Here is a 19,603-nt window from a genome sequence, read left to right as displayed (position 1 = left end):
TATTTATATCCATGTAGCATCACTTTTAGCGTCACATTAAAGAAACAACAAACTCCAGGTGTTGATGCTTTTATTTGAAGCCTGATATACTTACTGAACAGCAGCCATGTGTGCAGAGAACAAATGGTCTCATAATTGTCAGCAGAAACTAACAAGTGTCTGTACTTGAAACTGATTCAGCAGGAAAAGGCTCAGCTTCCTGCCTCGCTCAGCGTGAAGCAGGAAGCTGCTTAGACTTACGTCTCAGTTAGAGCTCAGCTTTTAGCAGCTCTGAATAGAGAACAAGACACCAGCTGGAACATTTGCTGATCAAATATCGACACCCACCTTACAGGATATGCAGTGAATCACCTACAGATCCATCTCTGTCATTATGAGGTACATCACACCTTTCAGTTTCTTGGAATAAGAACTTGGTTCTCAGAATCGGTTGACATGTTGATGTTTCCATTCACACCTGTGTGTACAGAGACAGGACGTCTCCTCACCCAATGGGAGCTCAGTCTGACGGTGTCAAGAGTTTCTCCATCTGCAGATGTTCAGTAAAGTATTTGTTCCTTGAAACTTTGACTCTCAGCACCTTATTCTGGAGATCAACTGAAAGTTTTCTCCAACGCTCCATTCAGCCCACACTGAAAAAAGTACCGAATAAATCTGAGGTAACAATTTGCCTTCGCGCTATTATTCACAAACAGCTTACCTTCAGCTGACGGTTGGATGGCAGAGAGATGCAGAGTTCCCTGTCCTGCTCATTCAAAAACTTTGGAGCACCGGACTATAATTTACTGTATTTTCCTATGCAACAGGTTTTTACTGTTAGCAAATGGGTAGCATATGTATAATTTACCCATTTTTTTTTTTATAATTCCTTGGCTAACTGAAAAAATCAATTAAATTTTATATGATTTTTTTGATCATATTTACCACTCTTCAAAAACACTCCATTCAGCCCATTTATCTCAAAGAGAATTTATTAAAAACAAAATGGCTCCTTCTCAGTTGCTGTGATATTTCTGATGCGTCCTCAGGCTGCACTTGTGAGCGAAGCGCCTCCCACAGAGCTCACACCAGTAGGGCATCTCTCCAGTGTGGGATCGCCTGTGACTCACCAGACCAAAGTTTTTACTGAACCGTTTCTCACACTGATCACAGCTGTACGGTTTCTCTTTGGTGTGTGTCCTCATATGGACTTTCAGGGTCCCTGAGCGACTAAACGCTTTGCCACAAACTTCACATTTAAACAATCTCTGATCTGTGTGGGTCACAATGTGACGCAGTAAATCGCCTTTCTGCCGACAGGTTTTCCCACAGCGGTCACACTTGTACGGTCTCTCCCCAGAGTGAATTCTTTGGTGGATTTTCAGACTGCAAAGCAAAGCAAAACTATTTCCACATTGGTCACAACTGTGGGGCTTTTCTTCCTGATGAATGCGCCGTTCGTGGTTGTGAAGGGTTCCTTTATCAATGAAACACTTCCCACACTGCCTGCAGCTGAATGGTCTCTCTCCGGTGTGGATTCGTTGATGTCTCTGTAATTTGGCTTTGACTGGAAAAACTGCTCCACACTGGTCACAGCTGAGCGGCTCAGTCTGACGACGAGCCGTCCTTTTAGACGGTGAGGTCAGAGCGCTGGTCTGTTCCTACGGCAACACAGAGGGAGAGGTAAACACCATCTAGTCTAAAAGAAATGTAAACTTTTTTATATTTATAAGAGACACACAACTGACAAGATGAATTTGGACACATCTTTCATTCAGACAGGAAGTTGATGACAGTTTAAGAGATAATTATAAAGAAACTGAATGAATGTGTGAAAACTTCTGAATTCAAAAAGTTACATAAAAAGTTCTGAATAAGTTTTCATATCTAACAATAGAAGTTTGATCTGATTTAACTTTTGACAGTGAGAATAAATTATATCTGTCTTTATATATTCATCTGGTTTCAGCTGTAGATGTTTTGGAGAATTAAATAAAATGTAAGAGGAGAAAAACTGGGACCAGCTTGGTACTTGACCTGTGTGTTTGATGAAAGGGGCTATTGTATGTTTTTACCTTTGTGTTGAATATTTAATTTCTTCAACAGATATTTTAATTTTAAATAATATTAAATGTTTATACTGATCTCCATCAGGTGATCCATATCTCTAAGTTTTTATGTTTCTTTTCTGTTTAATGAAGCAGAAAAACGTCCAACCAGACCCAGACAGGACCTGATCATCCATCAGGTGATCTTCTGAAACGGTTCAGCTAGCAGCACTGGAGCTAAAATCATGCTTTTGTCAAACCAACGTATTTTTAAATGTATTCTGGGACTCAGAGGTTAGAATTAAACACTTAAGCTGCTATAAAGGACTGAAGAAAATAAAACAGCAAAAAGACAAAACAGAAAAACCCTCAGAAGCATTAACTGTCGCCCCCTGCTGGTCAGGAGGAGTGATGCTCCAAGTCAATGAATCGATGCAACCTGCTGGTTTCCTTAGATAGAAACTTTTTAAGCTTCTTTGAATAATAATCTGAGTTTACTTTGCACTGCCTGATGATCAGGATCAGCCAGTGAATGTGACTGAAGTGAAATCTTGTTTTTTTTTAAATTACCTCAAATCGACGTCTGCTGTGAAAATGTACAAATAAACTGATGTGAATTTATTTCCTCTCAAGTTTTGATCCAGTAAAAGAAAAAATCCTGGACTGAGACCAACCTGAACTGAAAGACCCGGTTGGGTCTGGAGGCTGCTGTGTAGAGTTGGCTGGTCCGGTTCTGGGTTCTGGAGGTCCGGTTCTGGGTTCTGGTTCTCCTCCTTCATTCTGCTCCGGCCTGATAAGTTTGAGCAAAACCTGAATGTTTGACATTCAAAGTCTAAGAAATAAAGAAATCCTTCACTAAAGAGAAAAGATTTGAACAACGAAACCCGACTGAGGGAATCAAAACAAAACCCTGAAACAAAATGAATGAATGAATGAATGAATGTGAGAACAAATAAAACCAAACAGACAAAATGCTTACAGAGAAACCTGATGTTTGCTGTGGAGCTCAACTAAACTTGTTGATTTAGAAAACAGATTAAAAAGAAAATCCAGAAACTGAAATCAAAGAAGTTACAACTGATAAATAAATCAATAAATCAATAAATTGATAAATCATCTGACCTGAAGATCCGGTCAGTAAAAAGGTGCATCAGCATAACTGATGGTAACATTTCAAAACATCAACCAAACATGCTGAGGTTAAACTTATAATGACATTTTATATGAATTACTAACATCAAGTCATTCATTAAAAACACATTTGAATAAACATAAATAAGCCATCATAGACATTTGGCTAAAATATCACAAACTGCATTTCAAAAGCTGTCAAAACTTCATTAAATTAATAAATAAAAGGCCGTCAGAAACCTTAAAGTTTTCATTTATGAATGCAGTTTTTTTTACGTGTTCTTTGCTTTCAACACTGGAACAAATTTCTGTCCATTCAGGTTTATATTTACAGAATTAGGTGGAAATGATTGTGCAGTAAAACTTCACATTAAATGAGTTGAGTTTGGATTCATTCATGTTTCCTCTGTTGTGGGATCTGCAGAAGCTTCACACAGTCACCAACTCAAACTGGTTTTTCCTTCTGGAAAATGATAAAAATGATATTTCATCTCTCCAGATGTCGATTTTATGAGACGTTACAGAGAAAACAGTAAAGTCCATCAGGTTTACAGACTCAGGTCAGGTGGAAGTTTTCTACATTTATTTTCCTTGTGAAGAAACAGAAGAGCAGCTGGTTTGTGAGCAGCACCAGAACAGCTTCACTGGTCCAACCGGATCAGCCTGACCCCGTTTTCTGATTGATGGTAAGGTTGGTAATAAGATCGTTAGGGACAAATTTAACTCGTCTTTTTTATGACGGTGTTTTATGAAATTTTAAATCAGGGTCGAAGGAGATCGGCGGCAATAACGAAACCAAACACTGTTACTGCTAGAATTAAATGTGCTCGATTTATTTCCCACAGAATCCAGTACAAAACACTCTATGGCTAAACACGTGATGCTCGATTCATTCAAGTTATCAGCGCTTACCTCGTGAAACTTGGCCGGAGAGCCTTCGGCCTAGAGATAAGCAGCATCAACGTAGCTGGGCGTTCGAACGCGACCCACAGCAGACTCTGACCAGAACCGCGGGCTTTTTCGTATTTTATCTCTTAAACAAAGGGACGCCTGCGTGCAAAGGGGGAGTGGCCATTTCCATCCTTGCAGGCGAGCCATCCAATCAGAGGTAGCCGCTCTCCGACCATGAGCCAATCAGGGGCTGAGAGCGTGAACCAGCAGACCAATCAGAGCCCAACCCAAGTCAACCAGAGCTAAGCACGCCCTGTTCACGTGATCCGCATGAGCACAATAATCTGAGCAGAATAAGTTTTAACAAGTTACAACAATAATGAATGAATAGAATAATGATAGAAAATAGAACAACAATGAATGATTATCAAAGGACATAAAAGATAATAAAAAGATAATAAAAAGATAAAAATACCAGATCAGACGGTAATTCAGGAAGACATCTTTTACATGGAAAAGAGGATTTCCAGTTTTGTGAAGCAAATTATTTGCCCAGAAAATAAATGAAATCAAAATAATTCATGTAAACATGGTAGATTTAAATCTGTTGATGTTTTGTTGATCCTGATGATGGAAACGTGTTTATTTCTACTGTAACAACCAGTCGCTGCCTCTGATCCTCCTCTACCCACTGATGGCTCATCTGATAATCATTTGGATATGTGAATTTCAAACTCTAGTATTTATATTCCTATTTCCACACATCCTGTAAGATTTTTTAGAACCATCTGAATAAATTTTCAGGTACCGTATTTTCCGCACTATAAGTCTCACCTAAAAACCTTCAATTTCCTCAAAAGCCGACAGTGCGCCTTATAATCCGGTGCTCCTTATATTTGGACCAATATTGAGCCACAACAGGTCTAGCAACTACAGTAAGCAGCCGCCGACTATATTTTCCCCCGTAGAAGAAGAAGAAGCGGTGCATGCTGGGATAGTTGTCAGAACGCTGGTTTGTTAATAAAGTTTACTGACCTATCTACCTACTGACCTGATAATCAGATCGTCTGCAGGTCGTTTAGCACCACGTTCTCCACCAACATGCTGTGCAAACGGAGGAGGGTGGCCATCGTCCGACCCCGGTCCAGGAAGGCTCTCCTCGCTGACCGGAGTCGGACTGTTTTGTTGACATTCCCTTTAGTGCAGCTCCATCTAGTGGATGCATAATGTAACTCCAGCCTCTACTGTAGCGTCTATTCTATGCGCCTTATAGTGCAGAAAATGCAGTAATTATAATGAGTTTCTTAAATATACATCAGTCTTTCCCCCTATTTCATTTAAACTCCAATCATTTTTCATTTTAAGAAGTCTCATGTCTACATTGACCTCAGGAAGCAGCCATGGAGGAACAACACCAATCGGATTAAACTGAGATATTTCCTTATCCTCCAGGGGTGGGCAATCCTGGTCCTGGAGGTCCAGTGTCCTGCAGCTCTTAATGTCTCCCTGGTAGAACACACCTGGATCCAATAGCTGAATCTCCTCCTCAGTGCAGTCAGGTTCTCCAGAGTCCTACTAACGACCTCATTATTTGACTCAGGTGTGTTGAAGTAGAGACACATCTAAAAGTTGCAGGAGACCCTCCAGGCCTGGAGTTGCCCACCCCTCCGTACACTTTGATCAGTTACTTATCATCCATCCAAAACCAATAACTCTGGAACTGCATATTCCCAACAGTTTTGTAACATAACTGAAGTTACATTCTCTTCTTCATTACTCTTAATTTTCCTCCAATAACCTAAAGCTAATTTAATTCTTCTCTCTCCAGTCTCTGTTAGCGTTAATACGTGTCGTTTTCACCTCCTGTACATATAAAGCCCAACTCTGCAGTCTATCTGTTTTGTAGTGTTTTAGCTGCTGCTCCATGTATAAAACTGTCATAATCGATTATTGATCTCATTAGAGCCTTATATATGTTTAATAATGACTGTCTAGTTATTTCCAGCCTTTATAGATTTATAACTTTCTTACATTTAGTTTCTAAGTTATCTAAATGTGTTTTCCATGTATAATATCTATCCATACTCCTAGATATTTAAATTCTTTAACTCTTTCTACAGGCTGTCCATGTAATGTTATTGTTCCTGTATCAATATTTCTCTTATCTGTAACAACCATAAAACAAAACCTGCTTGCTGATAATTCATAAAACCATTTTTCTACTTTATTAATTCCCTTCTTAATGTTTTCCTACTACGTGTTTTATATTCTCCCCTCGTCCATTTGGCCCCATCATCTGCATTCACTGCAGAGTTTATTCATTTATCTGTATCAGGAAAAATGTCATTAATCATTATATTAAATAATATTGGACTAATTGCACTACCTCATCCCATTTTCCACATTAAACTCTTTTGAATAATCGTTCCCAATCTTAACTCTTATTTTTCTATCCAGTTATACATCTTTCCACTAATCCCATCTGATTCATTTTTCTAAATGTCCTTCTCTCCACAGTGAATCATAAGGTTTTTATAATCATCACTTCCTTCATTTTAAAGTTTCCTGTCATTAACAGGAGACCATCCACTGTTGGTCTCCTGTTCTACAGCCATTCATTAGTTTATTATGTTTAACATCATAACCTAATCTACTATTTCCTCCATCTATTTACTTAAATGAGAAGTTAAAGCTGTTGGTCTGTAGTTATTTGGACTGACAGGATCTTTCCTGGTTTATTAAACTGAAGTATTGTTTCCCTTTTCCATCTATTTGGTATTAAACCTTCATTTCATATTTTATTAAATAATTTTAATATTTCAATGTTACTTCTGGAATCTGTTGAAACACAGCAGAAGCTGATCCTCCCGTCCCTTTCAATCCTCTTTTCATTTCTTTCATGGTTTTATTCATGTCTAATGTTGACGTGCATTCTTGACATTTTTCCAGTAAATTTTTATAATTTCTAAGTTTCTGTATTTTCTGCTGTCTATGAATGTCTGTCAGATGTTCACCACTGTGAACTGCAGCAAACGTCTCCCCTAGTAAATCTTTAATATTTCCTGCTCTCTGACTAAAGCTGGTATTTTAACTTCATTCCTTTTCCCAGTCATTCTCATAAACGTTCTGTAGTTTTATTTCTGAACCTTTTGAGGAACAATATTCTCTCCATGTTTTCTTTAATAATTTTGAGCCACTGCTCTTTTCTTTTATATTCAATCAGGTTTTCTGTTAAATTTGTCTGTAATATTTTAAATACTTTAACTGCTCCACTGTGTTCATCAGTCCACCAAGGAACTACTTTTTCCTTCCTTTAACTTTTATTGATAGAATTTGCAGCATTTAAAATCTCTTTTCTGTAAAATCTTCAGTGTTGCCCTTTAATTTGACCACATGGCTGGTTTTTTTTTTCACATTTTAAATTTTTGCCAATTAGCTTTATTGAGTCACCATCTAGTTAATATGAAACCTTCTGATCCTGATAGAAATGAGTCAACAGGCTGACCTGCTAGAATAAATGTGACTTTTATTCCACCAGATTTCAGCAAAGCATTCATTCATACATTAATACGTCTGAATGAATGTAAATTAATGTTGCTTTAGTTTATCGCTCTTACCGTGACACAAAGGGCTGCAGAGCCGTCGGTCCAGGCAGAGCAGGTTTGGTGTTGGTACCAACCTGCAGCAGACTGGCAGGACGAGGGACGGCCCGTTTTCTACCTTCTAACAAACATCCTGGTGTCGGAGCCAATGGCTCAGCTTCCTGCCTCCCAGGCTGGAATGACAGAGCAGCTGCTTCCTGCCTCACAAAGACCCAGAGCTCCAGGCTGGTCAGGTTATGTGTTATATTATATATTTAATCCTGTCATTAATTATTGAACTCACTGGAAACTGATCAGACTGTTAACATCACATGAACTAACAGGACAATCAGTTATTAATGTCTAGACATGAAACTTTGTTTACTTTTGTACCTTTTCCATTATTAAGACTAATAACTTTTCACCCATCATTTCTCCAACTGATACATGATGATCCGTCTTCTTGCTGCCCAGACTGTGTGCATTAAAATCACCATAATTATTGTAATGTTCCTGCTATTTCCTTAAACATTTCACTATTAAGACTTTTACAAGGATTATAATAATTAATGTTAATATTTCCATATTTTCTTAAATATTTCTATATTAACACTTTCTGATTCTTTATTCGTTGTTTTTCTTCCTTAAAGAGGCACATCCACATCCAGGATGACTTCCATCCTGTCTTTCTATATCCAGGGATTTTAAACTAGGTCAGGTTTCAACACATATCATATCTGGGATTATTTCTAAATCACAAATAAACGTTTTAAGTTCTTGTCCATTGACTATTAAACTTGTAGCATTGAAGATGATGCAGAACCTTTATAAAAACCTGAATCCTGAGGATTTTCTGCTGTTTCACTCAAAATGTTTGAATCTGATCAGCTTGGATTTCTTTCATATCTGAAAATCTTCCAGCTGCTGTTAATGTTGCTTTTATTTTATCACTTTTCTTCTTTATTTGTACTGCAGCATCGATAATATGGCACATAAATGATACAAACTTTATATATATATACATACACATATACCTTACCAGCAGCAGTTATCAGAGTTGGTCTGAATTTTGTAGAATAACAGAAAAGGACGATTTGAAGAAATGTATTTTATTTTCTTGACCGACCAGAACAAGCAGCCTGCTGCTTCCAACACGTCCAGAACTGAACAAACTGATGGACAAGGTCAAAGGTCACTAGAAGACGACCAGCTGTCTTCTGCTTCCGCTGTTTTAAAGGTTTTTCTTTCCTCTGTTCGGGTCTGGTGTTCTGATGGTCAGAACCTGGACCCTCCAAACTGGAGGCTCCGGCCGTTGACAGAACAAAAGGTTTATCTGAGCTGGAGGAACAGGAAAAACCTCTAGAACAGATTAAATCAGGACCAGAACCAAACCAATGCTAACAGGAAAACAACTCAAAAAACCCTGGGAAACTGTGGGGAGCCTCTTCAGCCAACCGGCTCCTCAGAACGTATACCTCCTCTTCATGCCTGTTCTTTTCCTCAGGGCATATTTTTTTCTGGTGACCTGTTGACCTGCAGGCTGGCCGCAGCCTCGGCCTGGTATCTTTAAGGGACTCAGTCTGACAAAGCAGGCGGCCATGTTTCTGATCTCCGAGGCATCGCCAGACGCTCCTTCAGACTTCAGGTCAGGTCTGTCAGCTCTGGGGTCTGACAGCAAACCTGAGGAGCCGGAGTCCTCCTGGAGAACTCTGCTGCTCCAGGAGCAGCGAGCGATGGAGGAGCGCTGGGTGGAGGTGGAGGGGGAGGTGGAGGTAGAGGGGGAGGTGGAGGAGCGCTGGGTGGAGGTGGAGGGTTCGGTGATGATGGATGGACTGGAACCTGAGAGCAGCTGTGGGTGGTGTTGGGCCTCCAGCTTGCAGATCACCAACCGCCTCACCGTCATGGCGTCCTGCAGAGAGGCGGCGCACCGGTTGGCCTTAAGCCGGTGAGGCGCGGCTGTGCTGGCCCGTTTCCCAGAACCCTTCGTCAGGGCGGATTGCGCCTGAATAGGAAGAGCGGGTGAAGGTCAGGGCCGAGGCGAACATGCGGCCTACCAGAGGAGGCGCCACAGCGCAGCGATACTTACGCAGTCGGCCATGATGGTCCTGATCAGCGTGAAGTTGATGCTGCCTCTCAGGCCCATCTCTGCCCACGCTAGCTTCACGTAGCGGTTTATCTTGCTGAAGTTCTTCGTCCCTGTGGTGAACAGGGTGTATTTGCTGGTGCCCCCCCGCTGGGCTTTGATGGGCACGAGCCGCTCAATCCAAGCGAACTCCCGGCACGTCAAGGCGAAGGCCGCCTCACCGGACCGGGGCGAAGTCTGGCGCTCGGCCACCTGGGGGAGAGAGAGAGCTCATTCCTGAGAGGCCGGTCGGTCAGAGGGAGTGAGCCGCCTGGGGCTACGTACGCTGATCAGGATGCCCTCCTCTGTCATCTCCTTCTCCGCCTTGGAGACGTCGGCGTCCGTCAAGGCGGTGAACACTTTGGGCCGGAGTCCGCTGAGGCAGGACCAGTACGCCGCCAGGAAGCCGTACAGCAGGTAGAGGCTCCGGGTGGCACTGCAGTCCGTCTCCACCTCCGCTGGTACATGGAGGAGATCGGTCAGAGATCGGTCAGGTGAGATCAGTCAGGTGAGAACCGGTAAAGGGAGCAGAGACCCACCCAGCAGGTCCTCCACCCGGCCTGGAGCCAGCCGGAGGCAGGTGGCGATGGCGTCCAGACCTGACAGCTGCTCCCTCCTGAGCGGCTTCAGGTGGAAGGTGTTTCTGCGGTTTGTCTCCCTGCTGGTCGTCTTCAGCACCTGGAGGATTTCGGCCACCTGCGTCTGAGTGGCTGAAATCCGGTGGCAGCTCTGGGGCCGAGCGGCCAGCAGGAACTCCAGGAACCAGCAGGCGCTGCGGAGGTAGGACCGGATGGTGCTGAACTTCTTCCCTCTGCTGAGCATCACCTTGATCCAGCTGTGGAGGAGGAGGAGGAGGAGGCAGGTTGGACAGCTGCTGGTTTTATCCAGCCGACTGAGCTGGACTGATTGTTAAATTTATTATTTATTATGTTGAATTCTTGGATAATTAAAATGCACATTATGAACTTGATGATTTTATTAGATAATGAGTTTATTAAACTTGTTGAATAGAATTAAATCACATAATTATCCAGTTTACTGTGTGACATATAGATTTAAGTTCTTTTATATTAAATGTTGAACATTGTTAATGGTTAGCAGGTGTTGGATCACATGTGGCGTTCCTCAGGGCTCCGTCCTTGGACCGCTCCATATCTGTAAGCTCCCACTGGCTCAGGAAGTAAGATCAGTTACCATGACGACAGATGATACACAGCTCTACATAAGGATGTCAACAGGTGACCTTTGACCTCATCCAGTCACTGAACAAATGCTTAGAACAGATCAATGTGAGGATGAGACGAAACTTTGTCCAGCTGAACAGAAACAGAAGTTCTTAACTTTGGACCTAAAGAGGAGCGATCTAGAGTTATAGATCTAGATATATATATAGATCTATAGCTATAGATCTATAGCTGTAGATCTATAGCTATAGATCTATAGCTATAGATCTATAGCTATAGATCTAGAGTCAGCCTTGGTTCTTCCAGCTGGAGACAAGACATCAGGATGACCCCTGACCTCTGACCTGACCCTTCGGTTCCACAGTGGTCCTTCTACCAGAACGTTTCCAGAGGACTAAAGTCTCTGACCACCTGGTTCTACACCATCTAGTTCTACAGTCCTTCACTTTAAATCCAGCTGGTAGTTTATAAATCCTTAACTACCAGCTGCTGCTGGATCAACCTGCTGGTTCTGGTTCTGGTTCTGGTCTGCATCCAGAACCAGACTTGGAGCAGCAGCATTCAGCTTCTATACCCCATAAATCTGGAACAAACACTGAGTTCCTGTAAATCCAGTGAATTTAGAAACGTAGTTGATAAAGATGGATCTTGACTAAATGTGATGTTTCATTGTTGATTTTATGATGAAGCTCTTAGAAATGCCTTGTTGCTGAAACGTGACGTACAGATACTGATGGATCGATGATGAATTGATCATTTTAGGTCAGTTTTTCTGCAGGGACTGAAAAGGACAGGAGGTCCACATGGCAACCTGCCCTGGGCTGCCATGTGGACCCTAACCCTGACCCCTGACCCTGACCCTGATGCTCATGACCAGCCTACTGAAGCTCATAGCAGGAAGCTACTCACAGACGTATCCTGGCCACGTTGTGTAAGAAGCTCCAGTCCGACAGCCTCCAGTATCCATCGGACATGAAGCAGAGGAAGGCCTGCACCCCCCTGAGTCGGGTAAAGGCGTCTTTCTTGGCCTCCAGACCCAGAACCAGGACCGCCTGGAACTGGGTCAGGCTCTCGTCTACAATGAGAGATGGAGCGAAGAGTTACTGTCTGCAGAGCGAAGCTGAGAGGAAACCTGGGTGAAAACTCACTCATGGACTCCGGCAGACGGAGGTGTCCCATCAGACGTCCTCTTCCTGTCCCAGAGACCCACTGGGAGCTACTGGGATCTCCTGTGGAGGTCGTCATCGACACGATCCTCTCCGTCTTGGTGCCGACCTTGGTGAGCCGGAGGAGCAGCAGAGTGAGCAGAGCTGAGGGTCACCAGCAGAGACGTGAGGTCCTGATGATCTCACCGTGGTTCCTTTGGCAGGTTGTGTCCAGGAGGAGGCGCCGTCGTCTCCCTCTGCCTGCTGCCTCCGCCTCTTGTCCTGTCAGACAGACATCAGTCACATCGCTGTGCTGCAGAAGCACTCGGTGCTGCAGCCACCCACCGGCTGCAGGCCGTCCTCCGCCCCGTCGGCTGCAGCGCTGCGCTTCGACCCCATCAGGACCCGCTCCAGCCGGCCCACTCTCCCCTCCAGTTCGCTCTTCTCCCACTCCAGCTTTCTGAGTCGTGACTTGTATCTGAAAGCAAAACGACACCCAGCTGTCAGGCTCCTCCTCCTCCCAGAAACCGTCTCTGGACCCAGGAGCGGCTGCTTACGCCTGGAACAGCTCAGTGCAGCAGCCAGGCTGCATCCGCCTCCTCTCCTCCGGCCCAGGGCCTTCGGGGGACTTCGCCCGGTTCGACTCTTTGCCCCTCTCATCCACAGTCGGCTCCGTTTGTGGCTGGATGTTGGTGTGGCCGGCCGACCAGGTGAGCTGCGTCTGTGACACGTTCTTCACCTGGTGAAAACCTTTCAGGCGTTCCCACAGGCCGGACTGGCAGATGGGGCAGCACCGCAGGGGGCCAGACGTTTCCTGAAACAACAAAACACAGAACCGAGTCTCAGGGTCAGCCCTGGTCAGTCAGCCTGAACCCAAGTCCAGAAGGTCCAGTTAGGATGGGGAGAACCCGCCCTGATGAGGAGAACTGGTTCTGATGACTGAGAACTTCAGAGGATTTCACATAAAGTCTCACACCACAACTCTGGAGAACCTTCACTTAGGGAGCAGCAGCTAAATGCCTTTTCTCTCTGGGATCAATAAAGTGATTAACTGAATGCAGTGGCTGGGAAAAGCTCCTGAGAGTTTACACAGGACCTCGAAACGGGCAGAAGTCTTTGTGCCCCGAAGGCCTCAACCAATCAGGGCAACTAACACCAAACCTAACCAGAAGACGTGTGCTGTCATTAACCACAGCATGGTGGCGCTGTGGAGCCAAAGCCAGTCCTGTCTGAGGAGCCCAGAGATCCTGGGGCCTTTGGCCAGAAACCCCTCCTGCCCTTCTCTTCTGCCGGTGATGAGGACCAACCTTACAGAGTTTAGCTTGAACATTGTTGTTTGTTTAAAGCCTAAAAATCTCAAAGTTTTTCTGATTTTTATGTAAAAAAAATCACTAAAAATATTTTCTAATGTAATTTTTCTTTCATTATCGTTGCAGATTTCCCATCAGGTTTTGGGGTCTGTACCTGAACACTGACCTGCAGACCAGAGGCAGATGTTTGGGTCTGGGTGGAGTCCAGAGTGTGGCGGTCCGGTTCTGGGTCCTGGCGGTCCGGTTCTGGGTCCTGGCGGTCCGGTTCTGGGTCCTGGCGGTCCGGTTCTGGGTCCTGGCGGTCCGGTTCTGGGTCCTGGCGGTGCTCATGGTTCTCAGCCAGGTTAACTTCCTCAGTTTCCTCAGCCTTCACCTCAGTCTGAAGCCCCTGGTCCTCCTGGTCCTCCTGATCCTCCTCTACCTTCACCTCCTGGTCCTCCTCCTTCATTCTGCGTCACTAGCGTAGCATGCGGTAAAAACTGGTTAGCATCCCCTCTTCTGTAGGTTTTTAATCCCGTTCCCGTTTAGGAGAAAACGCTGTTTATGGTATAGTGATAAATTGTGGTGTAAATTCAGGAAAAGCCTGTAATTTGATCAACACATCGGCTCGGTCTGTAAGCTAGCTGACTCAAACAGCCAACCAGGTGAGAAACGTTCACAGGTTAGCTCGACTGAACAAGTAGAGCCATGAATAAACCGACTAAAACAACTTGGGGGAAAAATTAAGTCGCTCAGTTCAGTGCTACCGTCCGCCATGAAGGACTTCACACGTCCATCATGGCGCCTCGAATGACGTAGTGACGTAGTTGATGCACTTGAACGCACCATGGCTTCAAACGCTGTGGCCTCGTTTAGCAGTGAACCTGAACTCAACGAAACCAGACATTACCGAGTTCAAACAGAACCAGACTCCTGCTGCCACTGCCGCAACCCGAACAGAACCAGAACCTTACTCTAACAGTTCCAGCACAATAGTTCACCCGTTACCATGGAAACCGGCAGCAGAACCTTCCCGAACCGAAGCTGCTCAGCTCCAGCCCTGACCTCCGCCTGTCGGAACCCAAAGACCCATTAGGACTTACTGGATGGAGCTTCCAGCTACAGGCCGGGGAGGGGGGAGTCCCACTTCCCTCGGAGTTCTGTCGGAACCGGGACGCCCACCGACCTGGACTCTGATTGGATCAGATTAGTTGTTCAACAGCAAACCATGTTTACCGCCACCTGCTGGTCTGGAGGATCAGAAACTGGATCCTTTCAGTTAAATATTACCTGATCATTTTCAATTCTTTATTTAATTTGTAGCAAACAAACTAAATCATGTTTCACTCTAATTTTGTTGAGGTTTTGATGTTTCTCCTCATATTTCTGACTGTTATTATATAACACTCATTATCTCCATCTTTATTCCAATGTTTGTTAAATAGAAAAAGAAAAACACTAAACGGCACCAAGAGGTTTGCTGAAGATTTTCACAAAAATAAAACATCTGGGTCAGAAGTTAAAGTCACAGTTTTTCATTCCCTGCTTTAAAACCCAATCAGTGATTCATGTTTTAAGCATCAACCAGTTTGTCTGTGCAGCTGATTTCAGCAACAAACAGCAGCAGGTCCAGGACTGGACGGTGAGTTCACTGATGAAGCCAGTTGGACCTGAGATAGCATTAAATGCTACATGAAGCTATCACTGTTACCATCCCCCACTATAATGAACCTATCAGGATTTAACACAAATCAGATTTTAAGAAGCGCCTGGGGGACAAAACGAAACACCAAACTAAAGTCGTTTCAGCTGTAATAACAGATGTGAAAACATGTTTATATATTGTTAACACTTTGAAGGAATTTGGTTGAAAGTCTAAACTGGATGTTCATATTGACGATCCTCCCTCCCTGTTAGCCTAAATGTAGCTTCTAATGCTAACAGTCTGAACCGGCTTAGTCAAACTCCTGTCACCAAACATTAGAGCCTGTGACACATTCAGTGAAGACACGGAGAGCTGGTTTGGTTTCAGTTAAGGTTTATTTAGTACAGGCTGTTTCCATGGTAACGGCAGTAAAAGCGGCGTTGCTGTACTTCAGTGGAAGCTGTGGTGATGACTGGTCCCTGAGGAGAAGTGAAGCCTGCAGATCATCTACAGGTTCTGGTTTCAGCTAAAAGAAACACGGCGTCATCTGCATAGAGACGTAGAGACATGAAGGTCACTGAAGGTCAGAGGTCAGGGACAGCGGGCCTAATGTGGCGCCTTCATCTGCTAATGTGGCTAAAATAATGAGAACAGCTGTAACTGGGAGAGGAACCAGCAGAGCAACAGGAAACCAGCGCCGACTCCTCACTTTGCTGCTGCCGCCTCCTCAGGAGGAGCAGCCAGGCCCCAAGGCATGCTGGGTAAATATCCAGCCAGCCACTCCCCCCAGCTGCTCCTCGGCCCCTCCTCCGCTCCTCGGCCCGCCTCCCATCCTCCCACCACCCAGTCCAGCTCCTCTCTCCCTCCCCCTACCTCCTCCCGCTCCTCCCTCAGAATCACACTGTAGCGTTTCCTGGAGACTCCTCCTGCTGCCTCCTCCTCCCTCCTGCTCCCTCTCTTCCTGCCTCCATACTCCGCAGAGACCCGGCACTCCTCCAGCACCTCCCTCCATCCCTCCAGCTCCTCCTCTCTGCTGACCAGGCGGTACATGCTCCTCCTGTACACTCCTCTGTCCTCCCTCTCTCCCCCGACTCCTGCTGGCTTCAGAGTAACCGTCTGTCCTCCCCCATCCTCCTCCCTCCCTGCTGCGCCTCCTCCCTCTCTGTGGACAAACAGCAGGGAGCGGTACAGCGCCACCACTCCTCCATCTGCCTCCTCCTCCTTCCTGAGCAGAGCCGCGCCTTCCCTGGCCTTCGCCCTCCTTGCTAGCATTAGCCTCAGCGGCTTGTAGAGCTTCTGGTAGCAGAAGAAGAACCTCAGCAGAGTCAGCAGGACCAACACCGCCGACGCCGCGCAGAGCAGCAGGCAGCCTGCAGACAGCCAGAGGCACAACACCGCCGCCCTGCTGGCAGGAACCACAGTAACATGCTGCCCCCTGCTGGCAGGAACCACAGTAACATGCTGCCCCCTGCTGGTAGGAACATCTGGAACCAGAGAGGCATTGACAACTGAAACTAGAGGAAATTCAGTAGTTAGAGGAACTTCAGTAGTTAAGGGAACTTCAGTAGTTATGGGGACTTCAGTAGTTATGGGGACTTCAGTAGTTATGGGAACTTCAGTAGTTATGGGGACTTCAGTAGTTAAGGGGACTTCAGTAGTTAGGGGACCATCAGTAGTCGGGTGTGCGGTCCGATTAAACGGGCCATCTGATAAACTTTCTGTTTGCATCGCTGAGCTGGAGTGATGGGTTCGTTGCGTCAGACTGGTGAAGGTCTGGTACCAGGACCATGTGACTCTGTGGCGGAATGAGGCCCACTCTTCAGACACAGTCGTGAGGTCAGGGGTCGTGGGTTGAGGAGCTGCAGCTGGAGGTTCTGTGCTGGACGGTTGGACTGAAGCAGCTGGAGTCGTTGGGTCAGAAGGAAGTGAGGTCACTGGCAGGTAGAAGTCTCCAAGCGGTTCTGGTTCTCCGTCTGCTGAGCAGAGATCGGACTCTTCCAGAGTCACTACAGGTATCCCCTGGTGGTGCCGCGGAGAGTCGCACACCTGGGAACAAACGGTACAGAGTTTAGCTTCCAGATGAGCCCAAGCAGCAGCGTCTGAGTGACGTATGTCTACGTCCGGTGAAGAGATTTTCCTCTCGGTTTTTGTAAAAACGCTCTGAAGCAACGGTTGATGGAAACGGCAACATCTGAGTTGAAGAGGAGATGGAAACATGTTAGCTGAATAAGTTCTGCTGCAGTGAATGCTGCCACCTACTGGTGGGTCTGTGCCTTACCAGAGCCACCAAACTCCAAGTCACTCTGGCCCAAAGGCGGGAAACCGTGACGTCTATCTGAGCGCTGCATGCTAGCTAGCAACTGCTACTTCCTGTTTACTCCAGCCAATCATAGCGTCAACATCTGATGACATCACACTCGGCGGTGATTCCCTCCAAACATTCCTTACTTGTCTGTTATTTTTGAAGTTATATTTTTGCTTTTTTAGAGGATTTTTAAAAAAGATTTTAGGAGGATTTGTTTCATCCAACCAGAGCCAGCAGCAGAAGCAGTTATTCCAGAACGAGGAGAGGACGTCAGCTTACCACGCTGTCCACGCCGTTCTTGATGAGAGGGCCGTCTCGGACGTAGATGTTGAGCCCAAAGTCATCCAGGTATCTGCGGAGGTAACCGAGGGAACAGGAGCAGGCCCAGGGGTTGAGAGACAGGTACAGGTACGGCACGTCCTCCTTCTGGCTGAACCAGTCGTCAGGCATCACCTGGATCTGACAACCAAGGACCAGAATCGGCCATTTTTATTTTGTTGTTTAGCTTTAAGGTACTGAGTGGATCGATCTGGACCAGGGGTGTCCAAAGTGGGTCCTGGAGGCCCGGCATCCTGCATGTTTTATTCTCTCCCTGGTTTAGCACACCTGGATCAAATGATGCTCATTAGAGGCCTAAGAGGAACATTGACCTGCTGAGGAGGTTGTTACTACCACTAGGGAGAGAATAAAACATGCAGGATGCCGGAACTCCAGGGCCCACTTTGGGCTCCTCTGGTCTAAATGTTGTGATGTTCAGTTTTAACTCTCACAGTTCATCACCATCAGAACCTCCACCAACGGCTCAAAGTTTTCCTGGAAATACTCTGTACTGTAACACACCATGTTGTGTTGGCATGGTGTGTTAGCACAATGTGATAGCATGTTGTGTAAGTGTGATGTGTTAGCATGAATTGTTAGCATGAATTGTTAGCATGGCTGGGCTCCAGCTGCTCACCTGGTTGCTCTCCAGGTAGAGGGTTTCTATGGCTGACAGCGGGTGGAGCATGAGAGCAGGAAGGATGGAGATGCGATTGGCCGTCAGGTCCAGGATCTGCAGGACGGACACACTTTTCAGTTTTCATTGTCCCGACCAGGTTCAGCTCGATCTCAAGCTCTAATTATCCTCTCTCCCCCTGCAGATGGCGTTGTCACGGCGACAGGCTGACCTCCAACACGCTGAGCCCGGAGAAGCTGCGGTCGGTCAGAGACGCCAAGAAGTTGTTCTGCAGGTAGAGTTCAGTCAGAGCGGGACAGGCGGCGAAGGCGCCGTCAGGGAGGCGCGTCAGGCGGTTGGAGCCCAGCCGGAGGATGGAGAGGCCGGCCAGAACCGGGGCGGAGCTGGGGACCACGGCCGGAACCTGGAGGGCCACACACACACCACAGACAGATACATACACACACACACACACACACACACACAGACTAGTTTACATGTTTCGTGGGGACTACTAATTTAATCATCACTTGTGGGGACCACACTTTCTAGTGGTTCTAAAAATCCATAATAAATTTTTTACACTATTTATACCTATATTAACCTAAACACACCTTGAAATGACTCAATTTCAAAAGTAGAGTCATCAACCTGTCTGGGCCATGCCACATGGGGACTCATGAAATTCCGAAAAAACATGTCATATGGGGACCAGATTTACATATTATTTGCATAATTTACACACACTAACTTACCTCGTGGGGACCTTTGTTCCATCTCCTGACATATACGGTCAGCCATTTTAGATTTCAACAAAATGATCAATAACTTATCACAAATATCATGAAATGATTACAGGAGAACAAAGCATTGCAGAACACCTTTTTTATTTAACTTGTCAACAAAACACATTGTACAGGCATTTCGGACCCTCAATGTTACATTTGATTCAATTAGTTTTGTTATTCAAGTCTTTAAATCCAAGTCTGCAGCATCTAAAACCTGAGACAGGAATACAATAGGTGTCCAAAATGTTGAATCTTTGGTAATATTAACTAATCTAGCAAAGCTGCCACTGAGAATCAAAATTATAATGATTTCAACACAGCAATGAGCCAAACAATGTTAAGTATGTTGCTAAATCTGACACAACTACCAGTTTAGAAGCTCTGTCTTCTTCAGGGTCTCATCAATGATTCTCTGAGAGCCTGAAGAGAGTGATGGAAGAATGGAATCCATTTCTGTCGGTTCCACACTTGCAGTGGTCAATGTCTGGAATATTTTAAAAAGACTTATTTGTATGTAAACATGTACAACCAAGTGCTTGCTTCAATAAAAACTAATTTCTT

General features: G+C 45.3%; 4 protein-coding genes across 4 annotated transcripts in view; all 4 read right to left on the bottom strand.

The window, feature by feature from the left end:
- Nucleotides 1–312: 312 nt before the first annotated feature.
- Nucleotides 313–7,713, bottom strand: LOC103130681 (zinc finger protein 239-like). Its single transcript, XM_016666104.1, has 4 exons — nt 7,666–7,713; nt 2,702–2,816; nt 936–1,640; nt 313–612 (listed from the first exon to the last, which is right to left on the bottom strand). Exons 2-3 carry the CDS (start codon nt 2,804–2,806, stop codon nt 996–998), a joined length of 750 nt encoding a protein of 249 aa, XP_016521590.1. The 5' UTR covers nt 2,807–2,816; nt 7,666–7,713; the 3' UTR covers nt 313–612; nt 936–995.
- A 1,010-nt stretch (nt 7,714–8,723) lies between these two features.
- LOC103130680 (uncharacterized) lies at nt 8,724–12,234 on the bottom strand. Its single transcript, XM_016666103.1, has 6 exons — nt 12,085–12,234; nt 11,846–12,011; nt 10,292–10,587; nt 10,038–10,210; nt 9,717–9,965; nt 8,724–9,632 (listed from the first exon to the last, which is right to left on the bottom strand). Exons 1-6 carry the CDS (start codon nt 12,179–12,181, stop codon nt 9,093–9,095), a joined length of 1,521 nt encoding a protein of 506 aa, XP_016521589.1. The 5' UTR covers nt 12,182–12,234; the 3' UTR covers nt 8,724–9,092.
- A 60-nt stretch (nt 12,235–12,294) lies between these two features.
- LOC107834553 (uncharacterized) lies at nt 12,295–15,301 on the bottom strand. The gene is made up of 4 exons (XM_016666105.1): nt 14,474–15,301; nt 13,558–13,848; nt 12,639–12,901; nt 12,295–12,559 (listed from the first exon to the last, which is right to left on the bottom strand). Exons 2-4 carry the CDS (start codon nt 13,837–13,839, stop codon nt 12,382–12,384), a joined length of 723 nt encoding a protein of 240 aa, XP_016521591.1. The 5' UTR covers nt 13,840–13,848; nt 14,474–15,301; the 3' UTR covers nt 12,295–12,381.
- A 93-nt stretch (nt 15,302–15,394) lies between these two features.
- gp1ba (glycoprotein Ib platelet subunit alpha) overlaps nt 15,395–19,603 on the bottom strand; it is a 5,519-nt gene continuing 1,310 nt past the window's right edge. The window contains exons 3-6 of the mRNA XM_007542151.2: nt 18,487–18,678; nt 18,276–18,371; nt 17,600–17,779; nt 15,395–17,061 (exon numbers count right to left, since the gene is read on the bottom strand). Coding sequence (XP_007542213.1) covers nt 15,721–17,061; nt 17,600–17,779; nt 18,276–18,371; nt 18,487–18,678 — 1,809 coding nt within the window. The 3' untranslated portion in view covers nt 15,395–15,720. The remainder of the gene's footprint in view (nt 17,062–17,599; nt 17,780–18,275; nt 18,372–18,486; nt 18,679–19,603) is intronic.

This window comes from Poecilia formosa, unplaced genomic scaffold (genome assembly GCF_000485575.1).
Source record: "Poecilia formosa unplaced genomic scaffold, Poecilia_formosa-5.1.2 Scaffold661, whole genome shotgun sequence".
Lineage (NCBI taxonomy): Eukaryota > Metazoa > Chordata > Actinopteri > Cyprinodontiformes > Poeciliidae > Poecilia > Poecilia formosa.
Note: the sequence above shows the minus strand (reverse complement) of the source record. Positions and strands in the feature narration are given on the sequence as shown.

Excerpts from the sequence above, each read along its gene's own strand:
- LOC107834553 (XM_016666105.1), bottom strand. The coding sequence starts at position 13,839 with ATGAAGGAGGAGGACCAGGAGGTGAAGGTAGAGGAGGATCAGGAGGAC. Across the intron at positions 12,902-13,557 it reads CATCTGCCTCTGGTCTGCAG|TTTCAGGAAACGTCTGGCCC; the intron begins GTCAGTGTTCAG and ends TGTGTTTTGTTG. Across the intron at positions 12,560-12,638 it reads TGCACTGAGCTGTTCCAGGC|ATACAAGTCACGACTCAGAA; the intron begins GTAAGCAGCCGC and ends TTTTGCTTTCAG.
- LOC103130681 (XM_016666104.1), bottom strand. The coding sequence starts at position 2,806 with ATGAAGGAGGAGAACCAGAACCCAGAACCGGACCTCCAGAACCCAGAA. Across the intron at positions 1,641-2,701 it reads AACCGGGTCTTTCAGTTCAG|GAACAGACCAGCGCTCTGAC; the intron begins GTTGGTCTCAGT and ends GTGTTGCCGTAG.
- LOC103130680 (XM_016666103.1), bottom strand. The coding sequence starts at position 12,181 with ATGACGACCTCCACAGGAGATCCCAGTAGCTCCCAGTGGGTCTCTGGG. Across the intron at positions 10,588-11,845 it reads AACGTGGCCAGGATACGTCT|CTGGATCAAGGTGATGCTCA; the intron begins GTGAGTAGCTTC and ends CCTCCTCCACAG. Across the intron at positions 10,211-10,291 it reads CCGGGTGGAGGACCTGCTGG|CGGAGGTGGAGACGGACTGC; the intron begins GTGGGTCTCTGC and ends TCCATGTACCAG.